Consider the following 13,996-nt stretch of genomic DNA (forward strand, 5'->3'; position numbering starts at 1 on the left):
TCAGATTCTTGGGAACTGGAATTACAGATGGTTTTTAGCCACCATTTGGGTGCTGGGATTTGAACCCAGGTCCTCTGCTAGAGTACCCAGTGCTTTTAATCCTCGAACTGTCTACTCCCACCCCCATTTTTAAATATATTTTTATTTATTCTTTGAGAAGTTCATATATGTATACAATGTGTTTTGGTTGTATTCACCCCCTCCTACCCACCCTTCAACCCCTCCAGCTCTCCTCCACCCCATCACCTCCTCCCATCTTTGTATATATATGTCTATTTATGACTCTCACAAGTACAATTAGTGCTGCCTATGTATGAATGGGTATGGGGCCAAGCACTAGAGCATGGTCAACCTCCCAGGAATCACATCCTTGAAGAAAAATGATTCTCCCTCCTCCAACAGCTATAACTCCAATACCTCCTCAACTAGGAGTAGAGACTCATGGGCCCTTCCCTCATCCAGGCTAGAATATTGACCGGCTTGATCTTGTGCAGGTCTTGGGCAGCAATCACAGCTGCTGTGAGTTCATGAGTGCAATAGTCCTGGTATGTCCAGAAGACACTGTTTTGAAGCTGTCCTCTCTGAGCTCTAGCTCTTATCATCTTTCTACCTGTTCCCTGAGCCATGGAGGGAGGGCTGTGATGTACATGTGCCATTTAGGGTTAATCACTCCACAGACATTTATTCTCTGCACTTTGATCAGTTGTATGTCTCTGAATTACCCTAGTCTACTACAAAAAAGAAGCTTCTCTGATGAGGACTGAGATCTGCATTAATCTATGGGTATAGATGTAGTTATTTTGAAGACAATTTGATATTATGTCCATTTATCAAAATAATAATAGTAGGTTCTCCTAGAAGTTCCCCAGCCAGGGATTCTTAACCAGATTTGCAGGGCTAGGTATGACTTTCCTCCCATGGAGTGGGTCTTGGATCCAAACAGAAAGTGGTTAGTTGCCTCCAGAACATTCATGACACTGTACACCCATGGGTATATCTTGCCAGGCTGGTTATTAGTCCCACCTCATAGTTCTCATCACCTCTTGATAATAACATGATGAGGACAAAGCCTTTAAACACGGGCCTTAGGGAGCCACTATATATCCAAACTGCAACACTAGTCATAAACCTTAACTGAATCAAAATTCCATAAATGATATTTCAAGTAAGAACTGATTCAATAAATTGTTCTGCAATTATAATTATTAAGGGAAAAATATTCAAAGCACCAGAGCTGTAACAGATGTTTTGAAAACAGACTAACGATATGAGGCTATTCATATTGGGATATGTCTATTTGACCTCTGGTCTTCCCTGTCTCATACCTTCCACTCTCCTCCCTTGGCCAGTGTGTGGCAGACATGGATTCCTTTTGAGAAGTTCTCATGCCATCTTTATCAACAATGAAAACAGTCTCATGAGACTATTTTAAATGTTACATGGGTGAGACAGCAGAGAGTCAGAAGAATGGCCAGGGCACCCCAGCCTTATACGATTGTTGATAATCTGAGGTTAGGAGTGGACTTACATGAAAAGAAATTAAACAAATTCATCAGCTACTCTATACCACAATAAAAATTCCAAGTATATATTAAGTATATGTAATAAAATAATAAATATATGTTTAAGTCCTAGAAGGAAACATAAAGATTTATAATACCAAGTTGAAGAAAAGTCAAACTCAGATGTCATTAAAGAAGCTATGTGAAAAAAAAAAGTTATGTTATATGATATCTGGTTGCCATGAAGAGAGCTGTATAACTAGGTAAAGCACTCTCCAAAAGCCTACCTAAAATGTTAAATCCCCAGCACTACAAAAAGCAAAGGCAGCAAAACTAAATCTGCTCCACTGCTGATTTCAACAAATTTGGTGGCAAACACCTTCATAATTCTCCATTCTATTAATGACAATTAACCTAAATTGTAGATAACCAACAAAGTAATACACAGTATACCACTTGGCTTGGAGGACAGGGTGCTTATTTGTCAGCTGTGACTTTACACCCATAAACACCTGGTGGCAACTGGCCCACATAGTCAGTCCAGACTGAACGTAGCAAAGTGGTAATGAGTATACGCAATCAGTCTAGAGAAGTCAAAGCAGGTGGGACCTCAGGGACCTGGAGTTCATTTAAATTTGTCAGTTTTGTGCCCACGACAAGTCAATAAATACTCTCTCCCTCAGTTTCCACAGCTATAAATGCAAATAAAAACAATTCATGGCTCCACATTTTTTTGTGTTACAGGAGTCTGTAAGCTATCCTACAAACCAGCCTCCCTGACTATGAATGAGAAGTTTTCAAGCTGTTCCTCATTTCCAGAACATTATCTAGGACCTGAGGAAAGGTGTCATCAGTCTTGTCTCACTTGTTCACTTGTATTGAGATAAAATTTTAACTACTAGATTTATATTTCAGGCCAAAAATGTGACCCAGGCTGTCCCAATGGAAGCTGTTGGGGTGCAGGAGAGGAAAACTGCCAGAAACGTAAGTCACTGAACAGTCGTGTTCCTGTGAGACCCACACCCCTGTGAGCAGAGTCCAGACATGGTGTGACCCCTCTTGTCCTAGACAAGTCCAAGAACTTGAGAAAGAGCCGGTGTTAGCAGCATCATGAGTGCCATTCTTGCAAGTCTCGCTGCATGCAGCAACAAATACTATTCAGGACACTTCATCATGTCATAAAATACCTGAAAGCCAGTCTGCCATGCTCCAGTCATGTCTTGTAGAGAATATGCATAGCTCCTTACCCTGAACATGTCCTTGCTGACCTGCATCACCTTCCTCTTCCTCTTTTACCTCCTCTTTGCCTGGTACTAAGCTACAGAAGTTTGACAGGATTTCTCCAGGGAGTTCCTGTGTGAATCCTACTTTAAGAGTTTCATTTACCTCAGTGTGGTCACTGGCTCACTCAGTGGCTGAGAAACCTGGGAACATGTCAACTTAGACTGATAATTACTATCTAACATCTAACATCTACTTATTCGAAAGATCTCAAACTTTGGACTTGATCTAATCAGCTCTCAGAACTGATTTGAAATAAAGGAGAAAAAGATACCAGGGAGAAGTTGTGATTGAGTTTGAAATAATGTGAACGCCCAGAAGCTTGTGCCAGAATTACTAAACCCACCCATTTTCCTCTACCGTGTGCAGGAAGCCCTCATCTTCCGTGTCCTTAGAAGAGCTACCTCCTAGATCCAGCTCATGGGTGATCTTTCTTTTTCAGTGACCAAAATCATCTGTGCCCAGCAGTGTTCCCGGCGCTGCCGTGGCAAGTCTCCCAGTGACTGCTGTCACAACCAGTGTGCCGCTGGCTGCACAGGGCCCCGAGAGAGCGACTGCCTGGTGAGACTCTGGTTACTCGGGAGTCAGGCTGCAGAGCTCTGCATCTGCTCCCACCTGACTGTAACAGGGAGCTTTCTGTGTGGTACATTTGTCAGTTTGGTAGGAGCAGATAGTGCCTGTGTCTGTTATCCACTTAATCTGTGACCTTGAACAAATTACAGGAGCTGTCTGTGCCTTCGTTCCCTCACCTGACAGTGATGGTTAATAAAGTCTCTACTGTTAGGTGGTACAAGTGGCGTGGTCCATGTGGTTTTTATCACCAAATCCTGGGAGCTGAATGAACACTAATACTAAATAAATGTGATTGTTGTCAATAGTGGTAGCATTATGCTATTTATTGTTTCCCCTAATTCTGTTGTGAATGTAAAGAGCTGACACTGTAAGATCCCCTCAAACCCATCCACCCCTATACAGACCTTTAATGGTATGACATTGGGATCTTCTGACCCTCATCTCTCTGATTTTCCCACCACATTTCTGGTGCCTCTTGAGCTTTGTCCCCAACCCCTGGGGGTCTTTTCTGCCACTGTAGAAGCTCTCACAAAAGGCTTGTTGCTCCATTGTGAAGTCCTGGAACTACCAAAGCTGGTGGCTGGGATTCCTGGGGTTTGCACCAAGTGAGGCAAAACCCTGTCAGCTGCAGAGAAGGAAGGCCGCCCTAAGGTGCATTCTATGCATTCTGTAGTTTCTGGGAACAGAAGAGTCTTGCCTTCCAGAAATTGGACCTGGCCCCAGGATTTTTCACTTGATTTGTCTGGGCTGATTCTAATGAGAATCCCAAGGAAATAACTGTATGTGGAGTTCTTAGGAAGAGCCAATGCTGCAGGCTGCGTGGGCCCCGAGAGAGTCTGGCCCTTCCTGTAGGGAATCCTTCCTGTCATGGTTTGATACAGTTTGACAATAACTTCTTAAATGTATTCTCAAGTGCTGTTCATAAGAGAAACATGTTTTAAACTGGGCTTAAAAATAATGCCACTCCATAGTTACCAATAGCATGTTTGGATTCCTTTGTCACCTGTAAATCAATAGAGATTTATTTTCTCTAACCATAAACCATAAGCTGTGGCAGCTTGGTCAGTATACGTAAGAACAGTACTTAGTACTTACAGTTGAACACTTGAGCACTGGGAACCTCATAATGAATTTGTTTAGCCTGAAACCCAAATGGCCCTGTGCTTCATTCATTTAGATGCCACATCCTTGACGAGGTATGTTGTCCCTCCTATGACAGGTTTGCCACAAGTTCCGGGATGAGGCCACATGCAAGGATACCTGCCCACCGCTCATGCTGTACAACCCCACCACATACCAGATGGATGTCAACCCTGAGGGGAAGTACAGCTTTGGTGCCACCTGTGTGAAGACATGCCCCCGTGAGTTGCCGTCGCGGGAATGCCGCTGGCTCTCCAGTCATCTGTGACCTCTTTGTCTTCTGCTGTAGTCTTGAGCCCCTTGTCTTAGGCAGTTGGGAGTTGCTGTGCTTGCCTTGTTTAGGTTACTTTGTGTCCAACCAGGTAAGGAGCCAGCTTCCTTCTGGGGAACAGTAGACAGAGACAGCCTGAGCCTAATGCAGGCCTCCACTCTTCAACAGGAGTCATCATCTGTGTTAACCATCATCGCCGGTAGCCAGACTGCATCAAAGAAAAGACGACTATTCACCTCAAGTCTGAGGGTCAACTGTAATAACTCAGGGCATTCAGTATCTGAGTAGCACAAAATCGTGACCGTCTGGGCCATTTCATTGTTTGACTCTTCTACGATGCTAGTGCTTTACCAACCTAAATTAGAAAGGGTATCAGGTCTACCTTCTTGAGTGTGCCTCTTAGGAGGAGTATTGCAGAAGTTTTCTTTCTTTTCATTTTACTGGTTTGGGTTATGGTTTTGTTTACTTATATTTGTATCCTACTCATGCCTATAGGGAAATGGCAACATGGATTATTCTCAAATAGAGAAAGTAAAACAAGGCATAATGAGCCTTAGAAACTAAGCTTGATTTCCATAAGGGAAATAAAAATGTAAAAGAACCACTCTCAGGGGGAGATTTTTCCTGCTAGATGTATGTGCATGAAAGTCTATTCAAAAAAATACACAAATAGAATAACAGGCCACTATAAGATAAATAGCAAACCAAGACGAAGCAAAGATTTCCACAATTACAGCATAGGTAGGGTCTTTGCGTGAGGACTTAATAGAGTTTTAAAAGCCACAGTTCACACTCAAAGCCTAAGACAACAAAAGCACACAATTTGCGGGTGTACTGCCTATGCCCAGTAAATATCAAAGCACAGAGCTTCTAAAACATGGTATGAACACAAATATTACCCCAGACTTAACCGTGAGGGAAGTGAAGAGAAGGGATGGGGTACCTCTCTGAGATGCAGAACTGGCTGGTCTTGTCATTGTCCCACCAAGGAACATACAGCACATGGGAAAGGACCATGAAGGGCAAAGCTGGTGTCAAACAGAATGAAATGTAGTTATCTCGGTGGGTCAGTGATCTGTTTAAGCTCTGATGTGTTTAATAAGTATCCAGGCTTTACCTGTAAGTCCCAAAGACAGACCTGACCAAAAACAGGAAAAACCCTGATATTTAAAGAGGTGCTTTCATGGGTGATGTTTTTCCCCTCCCATAGCTATTTCACACCTGTGATGAAAAACCAGCTTGTCTCCACATTACTGTCCTGAAAGCTATTAAACTTGAGATTGATTACTTTTCTATTTGAAACCTGGTAATGCATGTCCTCAAAGTCAAGCAAATTATCAGGGACCCTTTTCAGCAGCACATGTAGAAGAGAGTATGAGGATGTTTGTGGAAGGCCAGGAGCCCCTGCTGTGGCCCTCACCACCCTCCTTTCATTGCCTCCTCCTCAGGAAACTACGTGGTGACAGATCATGGTTCATGTGTCCGCGCCTGCGGTCCTGATAACTTTGAAGTGGAAGAAGACGGTGTTCGCAAGTGTAAAAAATGTGATGGGCCCTGTCGCAAAGGTAAGGAGCCTGCAGGTGCAGATAAGGCTTTTTTCTTGACCCTTAGGCTGGAATCATATCCATTTCTAAATGAATATATCCTACTCCTTTAATTTAAAAAAAAATGTATATTGTTTCTTTAAAATAAAAGATATACCCACAAAATCAAGTTACAAAGCTAGAGGTCGGGGAGTTCACTAGGTAGAACCAGTTACAGAGGTGCCACCTGCAGCCCAGGTGGGTGAGCTGGCCTGGACTAAAAGGGGAGGACCAATGTCCTGAAGAGCAGCTAGACTTGGCCCAAGTGGTAAACAAAAGGAAGAATTCAAGGCTCAGAGAGGTCTGTGAGGTCTATCACTTCAGTAGTTGTAATCCCAAAGTCTGCCAAGGGTGCTGGCAAGTAAGAGCTCTCCTCAGTGTCAGTGGGATGAACGGGAGCAGGGGTTCTTGCTTCTGCTTGTGGAGACCCAGTATTATTAATTCAACAAATGTGAGTAAAACAGACATCTCTCTTAACAGTTTGCAATGGCATAGGCATTGGTGAATTTAAAGACACACTCTCCATAAATGCTACCAATATCAAACACTTCAAAAACTGCACTGCCATCAGTGGAGATCTCCACATCCTGCCGGTGGCATTTAAGGGGTAAGTAACAGTTGAATTACCTGAGCAGAGAACAACAACAACAAAAAGTTTTGTTTTTAATGGATAATGATCAATAATCATTTTCTGTGTTTTCCAGGGACTCCTTCACACACACTCCTCCTCTAGACCCAAAGGAACTGAATATCCTAAAAACCGTAAAGGAAATAACAGGTTTGTGCTAGGAAATCCAGAAGCATAAGTGGAAAATTAAATTTCATAGACATTTTTCCTTCTCCCTTGCTATAAGAATTTGTATTTGAAATTCCATTAGCCCATTGATGATTAATTCTTTGAAACTTAAAAGAAATGCAGTTTCCCTGCTTTCAAGTGGAAAGTGTGACTGGAACCATGCAGGATTGGTGTGGACACATGCAGTCTTCCTTCCCGGCTCAGACTAGCCATCTCCATAGCCCCATACTTAAGGGGGGAAGAGGAAGGGAAGGGAAGGATAAGTTGAGAAGCAGCCGGCAGTGGTTCTTGGTTTCACAAACTAGATTTCAAACCTGTTTGTCCACTGGCAGATCTTGGACCCATGACTGACACCCGTACTCCATGTCCTTTGTCTCTAATAAGGGGATGATTAGATATGCACAAGGTTGATTTGAGGACTGGAGTTGATCACTGACAACTTGAAAATAGAGCAGGAACCAGTTTGGCTTCTGACATGAAGCCCCTCAAAGATACCGAACCTGAGCACATGGTTAGCCTGTTGGGTATACAAACTGGGGTTGTAGTTCCATGGAGAAGGAAAGATGCCCATTTTGGGAAGTATCACCTGGGCTTGTGGCTATAATCTGCATATCCATCCTCAGGGAAGAGGATGAGAAGAATCCACTGCCACTGTCCATATGGCAGGCAGTCTCATAGGGATTCTAGAACAATATTGCATACAACCAAAAGAATTTCCAGTGCCCTGTGTCTGAGCCTTCTTTCTGCCTTCTAGGGTTTTTGCTGATTCAGGCTTGGCCTGAAAACTGGACTGACCTTCATGCTTTTGAGAACCTAGAAATTATACGTGGCAGGACAAAGCAACAGTAAGTGGACCATGGCCAAAGTTAGGTAAATTAGTGTTTGCCTTTTTATTTTGAAGTTGGACTTAAAAGAGAGGTACAGAAATAGTATAGAATTTCTATGGATCCTTCACCTGCTTCCCCTAATGTGCACATCTTACATGAGTAGAAAAAAGGATCGAGGTAATAGCGTTGACAGTGTAAAATGCTGTTAGCTCAACCAGGTGCTTTATTCTGAGTTCACCAGGCTTTCCTTGAATGTGTTTATTCTTTCTCTGTCCACTGCAGAATTTAATGTTGCATTCAGATCTAATGTCTTCTTAATACCCTCCAATCTGTCCTGGATCCTGTGTCTTTCCTAATCATTTATTGTGTTGATACTGTGGAAAAGTATGTTCAGGAGTTTTGTAGAATGTCTGTCCATTTGTATTTGACTATTATTTCCTCATGATGTAGTTGAGGTTATCCACACCAGGGGACGCAAGTAACATTTTAACACTAAATGATTTGGAGGAGCTAGAATGACCACTCTTCCAGCTATAACAGTGAAATATGTATATGCTTGTGCAGAGAGAGAGAGAGAGAGAGAGAGAGAGAGAGAGAGAGAGAGAGAGTCTTAATAGAGTAAGAGAAATCATAAGTTTTGTGGTGAGGAAGAGAAATTTGGAAATCTTTAGACCAAACCTGTCTTGGAAACTTTTAATTATGAAAACTACTTTAGATAATTTACCCAGTAAGACTACATAATATCATGAAATGTTTAAAAAGTCAAAGTACCATACACACAAAATACACACTGCTGTCCAAAAGCTTTGTTAGCCAAATACTTTTGATGTCAAACATGTAGTTGTTCTTGCTTCCTGAATTTGCTCTGAAATTCTCAGGAATGTTGTCTTTTCCTGGCGCTCACACAGAAATGAGATTTAGAGCAGTGCTTCAGAGTGGCTGCTTTGTAGACGTCTGCTTAGAGATTTAAGCAAGGTTAAATACCATTTACTTTTCCACTCAGTAAAAAGTCCCCTAATATCAGCCTGTTGCTGTGGGGTGACCACTAGTTCCTGATGTGAGTCACCGAAAACTGGAACTTGACCTGCAAGGAAGACCCCAGCCAGACCCCTGACTCCTTGGCGTCTCTGGGCATACTCTAGGGGAGAATTCCCCACAGTGGTGGTTGTAGGTCTCCTGTCTAGGACTCCTCACTTATCCTGAAACAGGTTGTGGGGAGAGAAAGGAGAAGAATTACCAGGAAGAAGGAACTGCCAAGTAACACTTTAAACCTTTGGCATTCGACTCCTTAGTTGTCAGTCTCTTCAGTTTGTCCTGTCTTAACTGCCTGTTCCCTATGCTGGTGTCAAAGGCACTTCCTACAGATGCAGATCACTTCCGTATGATTTTCTATCAATTGCAAATAACACAAGCTCCTCCACCAAGGACATAGATCCATGCTCTGTCCTCATCCCCCAGCCCCAGGTCTACCTCCTAGCCCTTCCTATCTACAGACACCCTGCACTATCCTGCTTCTCTAGGAGCTTTGGGACTTTCCTTCATCTACTTTAAGTTACTGGAGTAACTTTCAAATCATCCAATGAGTATAATAAATTCAGTACCTTGTAGATTCTTACTTAGCCCATCATTGAGGGGGAAGAAACTTTCATGGGCTCTACTCTCCAGGTCTCAGTTATGAGACACCATGGCTTGTACAAAGCCACCCTTCCAAGCCATTTCTCCAAAACCTCCCTAAGTGCCCACCCCTGGCTGACCTTGTGCTCACTGAGGTTGCATCCCTCCCTCCAGATTCAAAGAATCGGCACGAGTGCTTGTATCACCTGTAGACAGAGGTTCCTCAAGTAAAGGAGACACATATTAGACATACATAAAATTTGGCAAATGGTATCACAAATGCTCCTTCAATTAGTATATATTAGTAATGTGGTAGATGAGTAGGTGGGTAGATGGATAGACAGACAAATTCACAACACTTAAAATATATTTCAGTGTTGCAGATAACCAAAAAAACCATGTTCTCTATTTTCAGGCAAAGTATAAATGTAGTAAACAAAATGATAGGAATATATTAATTCGGTGCTCCAGTTTACCTCTGAGGTTAAAGATGTTAAATGGATAAGAAACTGACTTTTCCTTGAAGGAACGTAAACATTTACAGTTTCCAAAAGTTGTGATACATACCTCTCACAGGGTAATTTACAGTTGTTGGAACACAGTTTGTAGGAAATCAAAGTGGCCCAGAAAAACAAACTGTTTTGGGTGGCATGCTGTTTTCAATTTACATACAATGTAATTTTTCTTCTTCTCCATTTAGTGGTCAGTTTTCTCTTGCGGTTGTCGGCCTGAACATAACATCATTGGGATTGCGTTCCCTTAAGGAAATAAGTGATGGTGATGTGATAATTTCAACAAACCAAAATTTGTGTTATGCAAATACAATAAACTGGAAAAAACTATTTGGGACTTCCAGTCAGAAAACCAAAATTCAATACAACAGAGCTGAAAATGACTGCAGTAAGTAATTGGTTTTTGTTCAGTTATGCAGGTAGTTTCTGTAGGTCATTTCCTTTTAGAAGGAATACTGAAGGGATCGTTCCCAAACATTTGAGTTGCTTTTTTCCTTCCTTCAATAAATTAAAGTCTGCAGATTCATAATTGTAGTTATCATCAGTACTGATTCCAGATAGCCAGGTATGGTATTGCACAGCTTTAATCCCAGATTTGGGAGGCAGAGGCAGATGATTCTCTGTGAGATCAAGGACAGCCTGGTCTTTGTAGCCAGTCTAGACCAGCTGGGGCTGTAGGAAGACTCTACACCCCCCGCCCCAATAAAAGGAATCAACTCCAGATCATTCTCATTTTCTTGGGTGAATTTTCCCTGTGCCGTTGACACATTTATACTTTTGAGCACTTTGCCCTTTGTCCCCAGCTGGCAGTGCTGTCTTGAAAAACTGTGGGTTCTTTAGGAGTTGGAGCCTTGCTAAGGGAAGTAGGTGTTGGGTGCCCACTTCCTGTCTCCTCTCTGCTTCCTGACTGTGAACGCAGTGGGACCAGATGCTTCACATTCCTACTGCTGTACCTTCCCTGCTAGCATTGATCATATTCCTCATTGAATTGTGAGCCAAAATAAATCTTTCTTCCTTTAAGTTGCTTCTCATCAGGAATTTGGTCACGGTAATGAGGAAAGTAGTACAGAAAATTGGTATCGAGCAATGGAGCTGCTGCTTGGATGGATCTGACCATGTGGTTTTTAGACGTAGGGAGCTGGTTTGCAGGAGGAATGTGAAAGAGTTAGGAACTTTGGGCTACAAAAGCCCTAGAATGCCATAAGCATTGCTTATCAGGCTGTCCTCCTGAGAGTTTGGAAGACCAAGATGTTGAGAGAAATGTAGACAGTGAAAATCTGGCTCATAAGATTTCAGAGGGAAACAAGGACTCTATTGGAAACTCAGAGGCCATTCGTGACATATTCTGGAAAGGACTCTAGCTGCGTTCTGCCTGTGTCCTGAGAAATTGGATGATGCTGAATGCAAAAGTAATGACTCATTTGCTTGGTGAATGAAAAATCTCAAGACAGGGTAGCATCCATGCCGTTTCATGGTTACTGCTCACTGTTCTTGTCCATGTCTACAGTAAGAGAGAGCAAAAAGTGGAGCAGAAAGATGAAAAATATGCTGCTTGATGGGGAAAGAAGAGAATTTAAAGTTGCAAATAAGGCAGATGTTGATAAAGCATCTGTAATTGTTAAAGATGTTAGCACCTTTAAAGAGAAACCTTTTAGCTGAGTACAGTGGTATATGCCTTTAATCCCAGCACTTGGGAGGCAGAAGCAGTTGGATTTCTGTGAGATGGAGACCAACCTTGTCTACACAATGAGTTCCAGCCCAACTGTGGCTACAGAGAGAACTTGTCTCAAAACAACAACAAAAGAGAACCCTTTTTCTCTGTACTGAGGCAATAGTAAAAGTGCTCCGAGGGAAAGGCCTCATCTATCAAGGCTTCATCTTGTGAAAATGTAAATTTATTTGAAAGAAGGGAGCCTAAAGTGAGAATGCTGCTGAAGAAATTGCTTGCTCAAGTAGGCCATATACGCCTACTGCTGGCAGCAGAACCTGGCAGCATCATCCAGATGGAACTGGTGCTGTAGGCATAAAAAACATAGGAGTGGGGCATGGACGCTTGTGCCAGGAGTCACAGAAAACCACTGAAACTAGGCAGTGTGCAGCATAGTTGGAGTCTCTGAAAGGATGCCTGGAGAGGCCACTGTGGGAAGCTGTAAAGGTAAGGCCTAAGTCGCAATGGAGACTCCAGGATTTCAGTGTTGTCAGCACATGGGATGTCTGCTAAAGAAAGCTGCAGGAATGGAGTGTAACAGGCCCAGAGAGAGCTTTTGTGTGTGCAGGGGGCAGGGCTGAAAGGGTGGAACTACCCAAGTTCTTGAGAGTCCAGATAATTCCATCATGAACCCCAGATGGTAGAAATGGAGCTGCAGTATTTGGTGTTTTCCCTGCTGGGTCTCAATCTTGCTTTGGTTGAGTCTTGCTTTGCTTTACCCCCATTCCACTTTTTTAGAGTAGGAATGTTTACTATGGGTCAGTGTATGTTGGAAGTACATAAATTTTTTATTATTCTTGCTTTGAGTCTCAGAATGGACTTGAGACTTTTGAACAGTGTTGAGACTATTAGTCTTAGCAGGTACCAGTGAGATGGTTCAGTGGGAAAGGGCACTTGCTGCCTGACAACTTGAATTCAATTCCTGGGACTCACGTCATAGAAAGAAAGCACTAACTCTGGCAAGTTCTACTTTGACCTCACATACACACTGTGACATGTGTATATACCCTCTTCTTCTACACAAATGGAATTTTTAAGAAGACTTATAAAGTTGGAATGAACACACTTTCATTACAAGATGTCCATAACTCTATGTGGGCCAGAGGTAGAATGTTGTAGTCTGAACATGAAATATCCCCAGTAGGTTCCTGTGTTTGAACACTTGACCTCATGCTTCTGCCACCATGCCTTCCCTGCTCTGATTTTAAAGCTCTAAGTTGGTTTTGGAAACTGGCAAATGCCCCTGGTCTTATGGTAGACACTGGCAGAATTCATACTGACTTCTAGTGCTGCTGTGACTCTCCTGGGCCTGGACAACTTAGCTAGTTTACTTATTACTCTCTTTAGGCTTTGGCTTCCTCATTCATAAATGGTAATGACAATGATTCCAGTACCATAGTGCTACTGAAAGACTGACATGAAATCTTACATGTGAAGTTCTGGGCTTGGTGCCTACCACACAGCAAGGAGCAACAACCTCCTTTGTCGTTCCTGTTGACTGTGGCTTTAATCATGAAAATAATCCCAGAGACAGGTCCAGGTTGCCCTGAGCTCCACAGAGAAGAGTAACTTTGGTGCTACACTCACTCAGACCCCTCCACGTGCCTATGAAGAGCACACAGCCTATCACAAGAGTATCACCTCTTCTGATCCCTCCTGTTCTTGTTCTATAACTGACTCTTTGACTCACTGTGTCTTCTCAGAGGCTACAGGCCACGTCTGTAATCCTTTATGTTCCCTGGAAGGCTGCTGGGGCCCTGAGCCCAGGGACTGTGTCTCCTGCCAGAACGTCAGCCGGGGCAGGGAATGCGTGGAGAAGTGCAACATCCTGGATGGGTGAGATACTGTTCTTTGTTTTGAGAAGTCAAAGTGCTGTTTTTATAGCTTTAAAGTTATTCCAGTTAATTCTTTTCCTTTTTCTATTTTTCTTGCTACTATCTTTGATTTGTTTGCATGTATGTTTGGTTTTTGGCAAATTGTTCATCAGAAAAAAGAAGTAAATTTTTCATTATTCTTTACTCTATCCCAATAATTTACCAAATTTCTTTCCCTAGAAATACCTTAAGCTTTCAGTTTACGTGACAACATTCTCAAGATAGAACAGATGCAGGGGTTGAAAGAGTCAAAGTACATGGTCCCTAGACCTTTTCTTTCTAGTCCACTGTTCCTGCTATGTTAAAACCTATTAA

At 42.6% G+C, this 13,996-nt stretch overlaps 1 protein-coding gene across 1 annotated transcript in view; it reads left to right on the forward strand.

Moving 5' to 3' along the window:
• Egfr (epidermal growth factor receptor) overlaps positions 1–13,680 on the forward strand; it is a 149,688-nt gene extending 136,008 nt beyond the window's left edge. The window contains exons 5-13 of the mRNA XM_008851640.3: positions 2,418–2,486; positions 3,226–3,344; positions 4,576–4,717; positions 6,216–6,332; positions 6,831–6,957; positions 7,055–7,128; positions 7,901–7,991; positions 10,288–10,487; positions 13,511–13,680. Coding sequence (XP_008849862.1) covers positions 2,418–2,486; positions 3,226–3,344; positions 4,576–4,717; positions 6,216–6,332; positions 6,831–6,957; positions 7,055–7,128; positions 7,901–7,991; positions 10,288–10,487; positions 13,511–13,647 — 1,076 coding nt within the window. The 3' untranslated portion in view covers positions 13,648–13,680. The remainder of the gene's footprint in view (positions 1–2,417; positions 2,487–3,225; positions 3,345–4,575; positions 4,718–6,215; positions 6,333–6,830; positions 6,958–7,054; positions 7,129–7,900; positions 7,992–10,287; positions 10,488–13,510) is intronic.
• The last annotated feature ends 316 nt before the right edge of the window (positions 13,681–13,996 follow it).

Source organism: Nannospalax galili, unplaced genomic scaffold, assembly GCF_000622305.1.
Source record: "Nannospalax galili isolate Female #2095 unplaced genomic scaffold, S.galili_v1.0 scaffold326, whole genome shotgun sequence".
NCBI lineage: Eukaryota > Metazoa > Chordata > Mammalia > Rodentia > Spalacidae > Nannospalax > Nannospalax galili.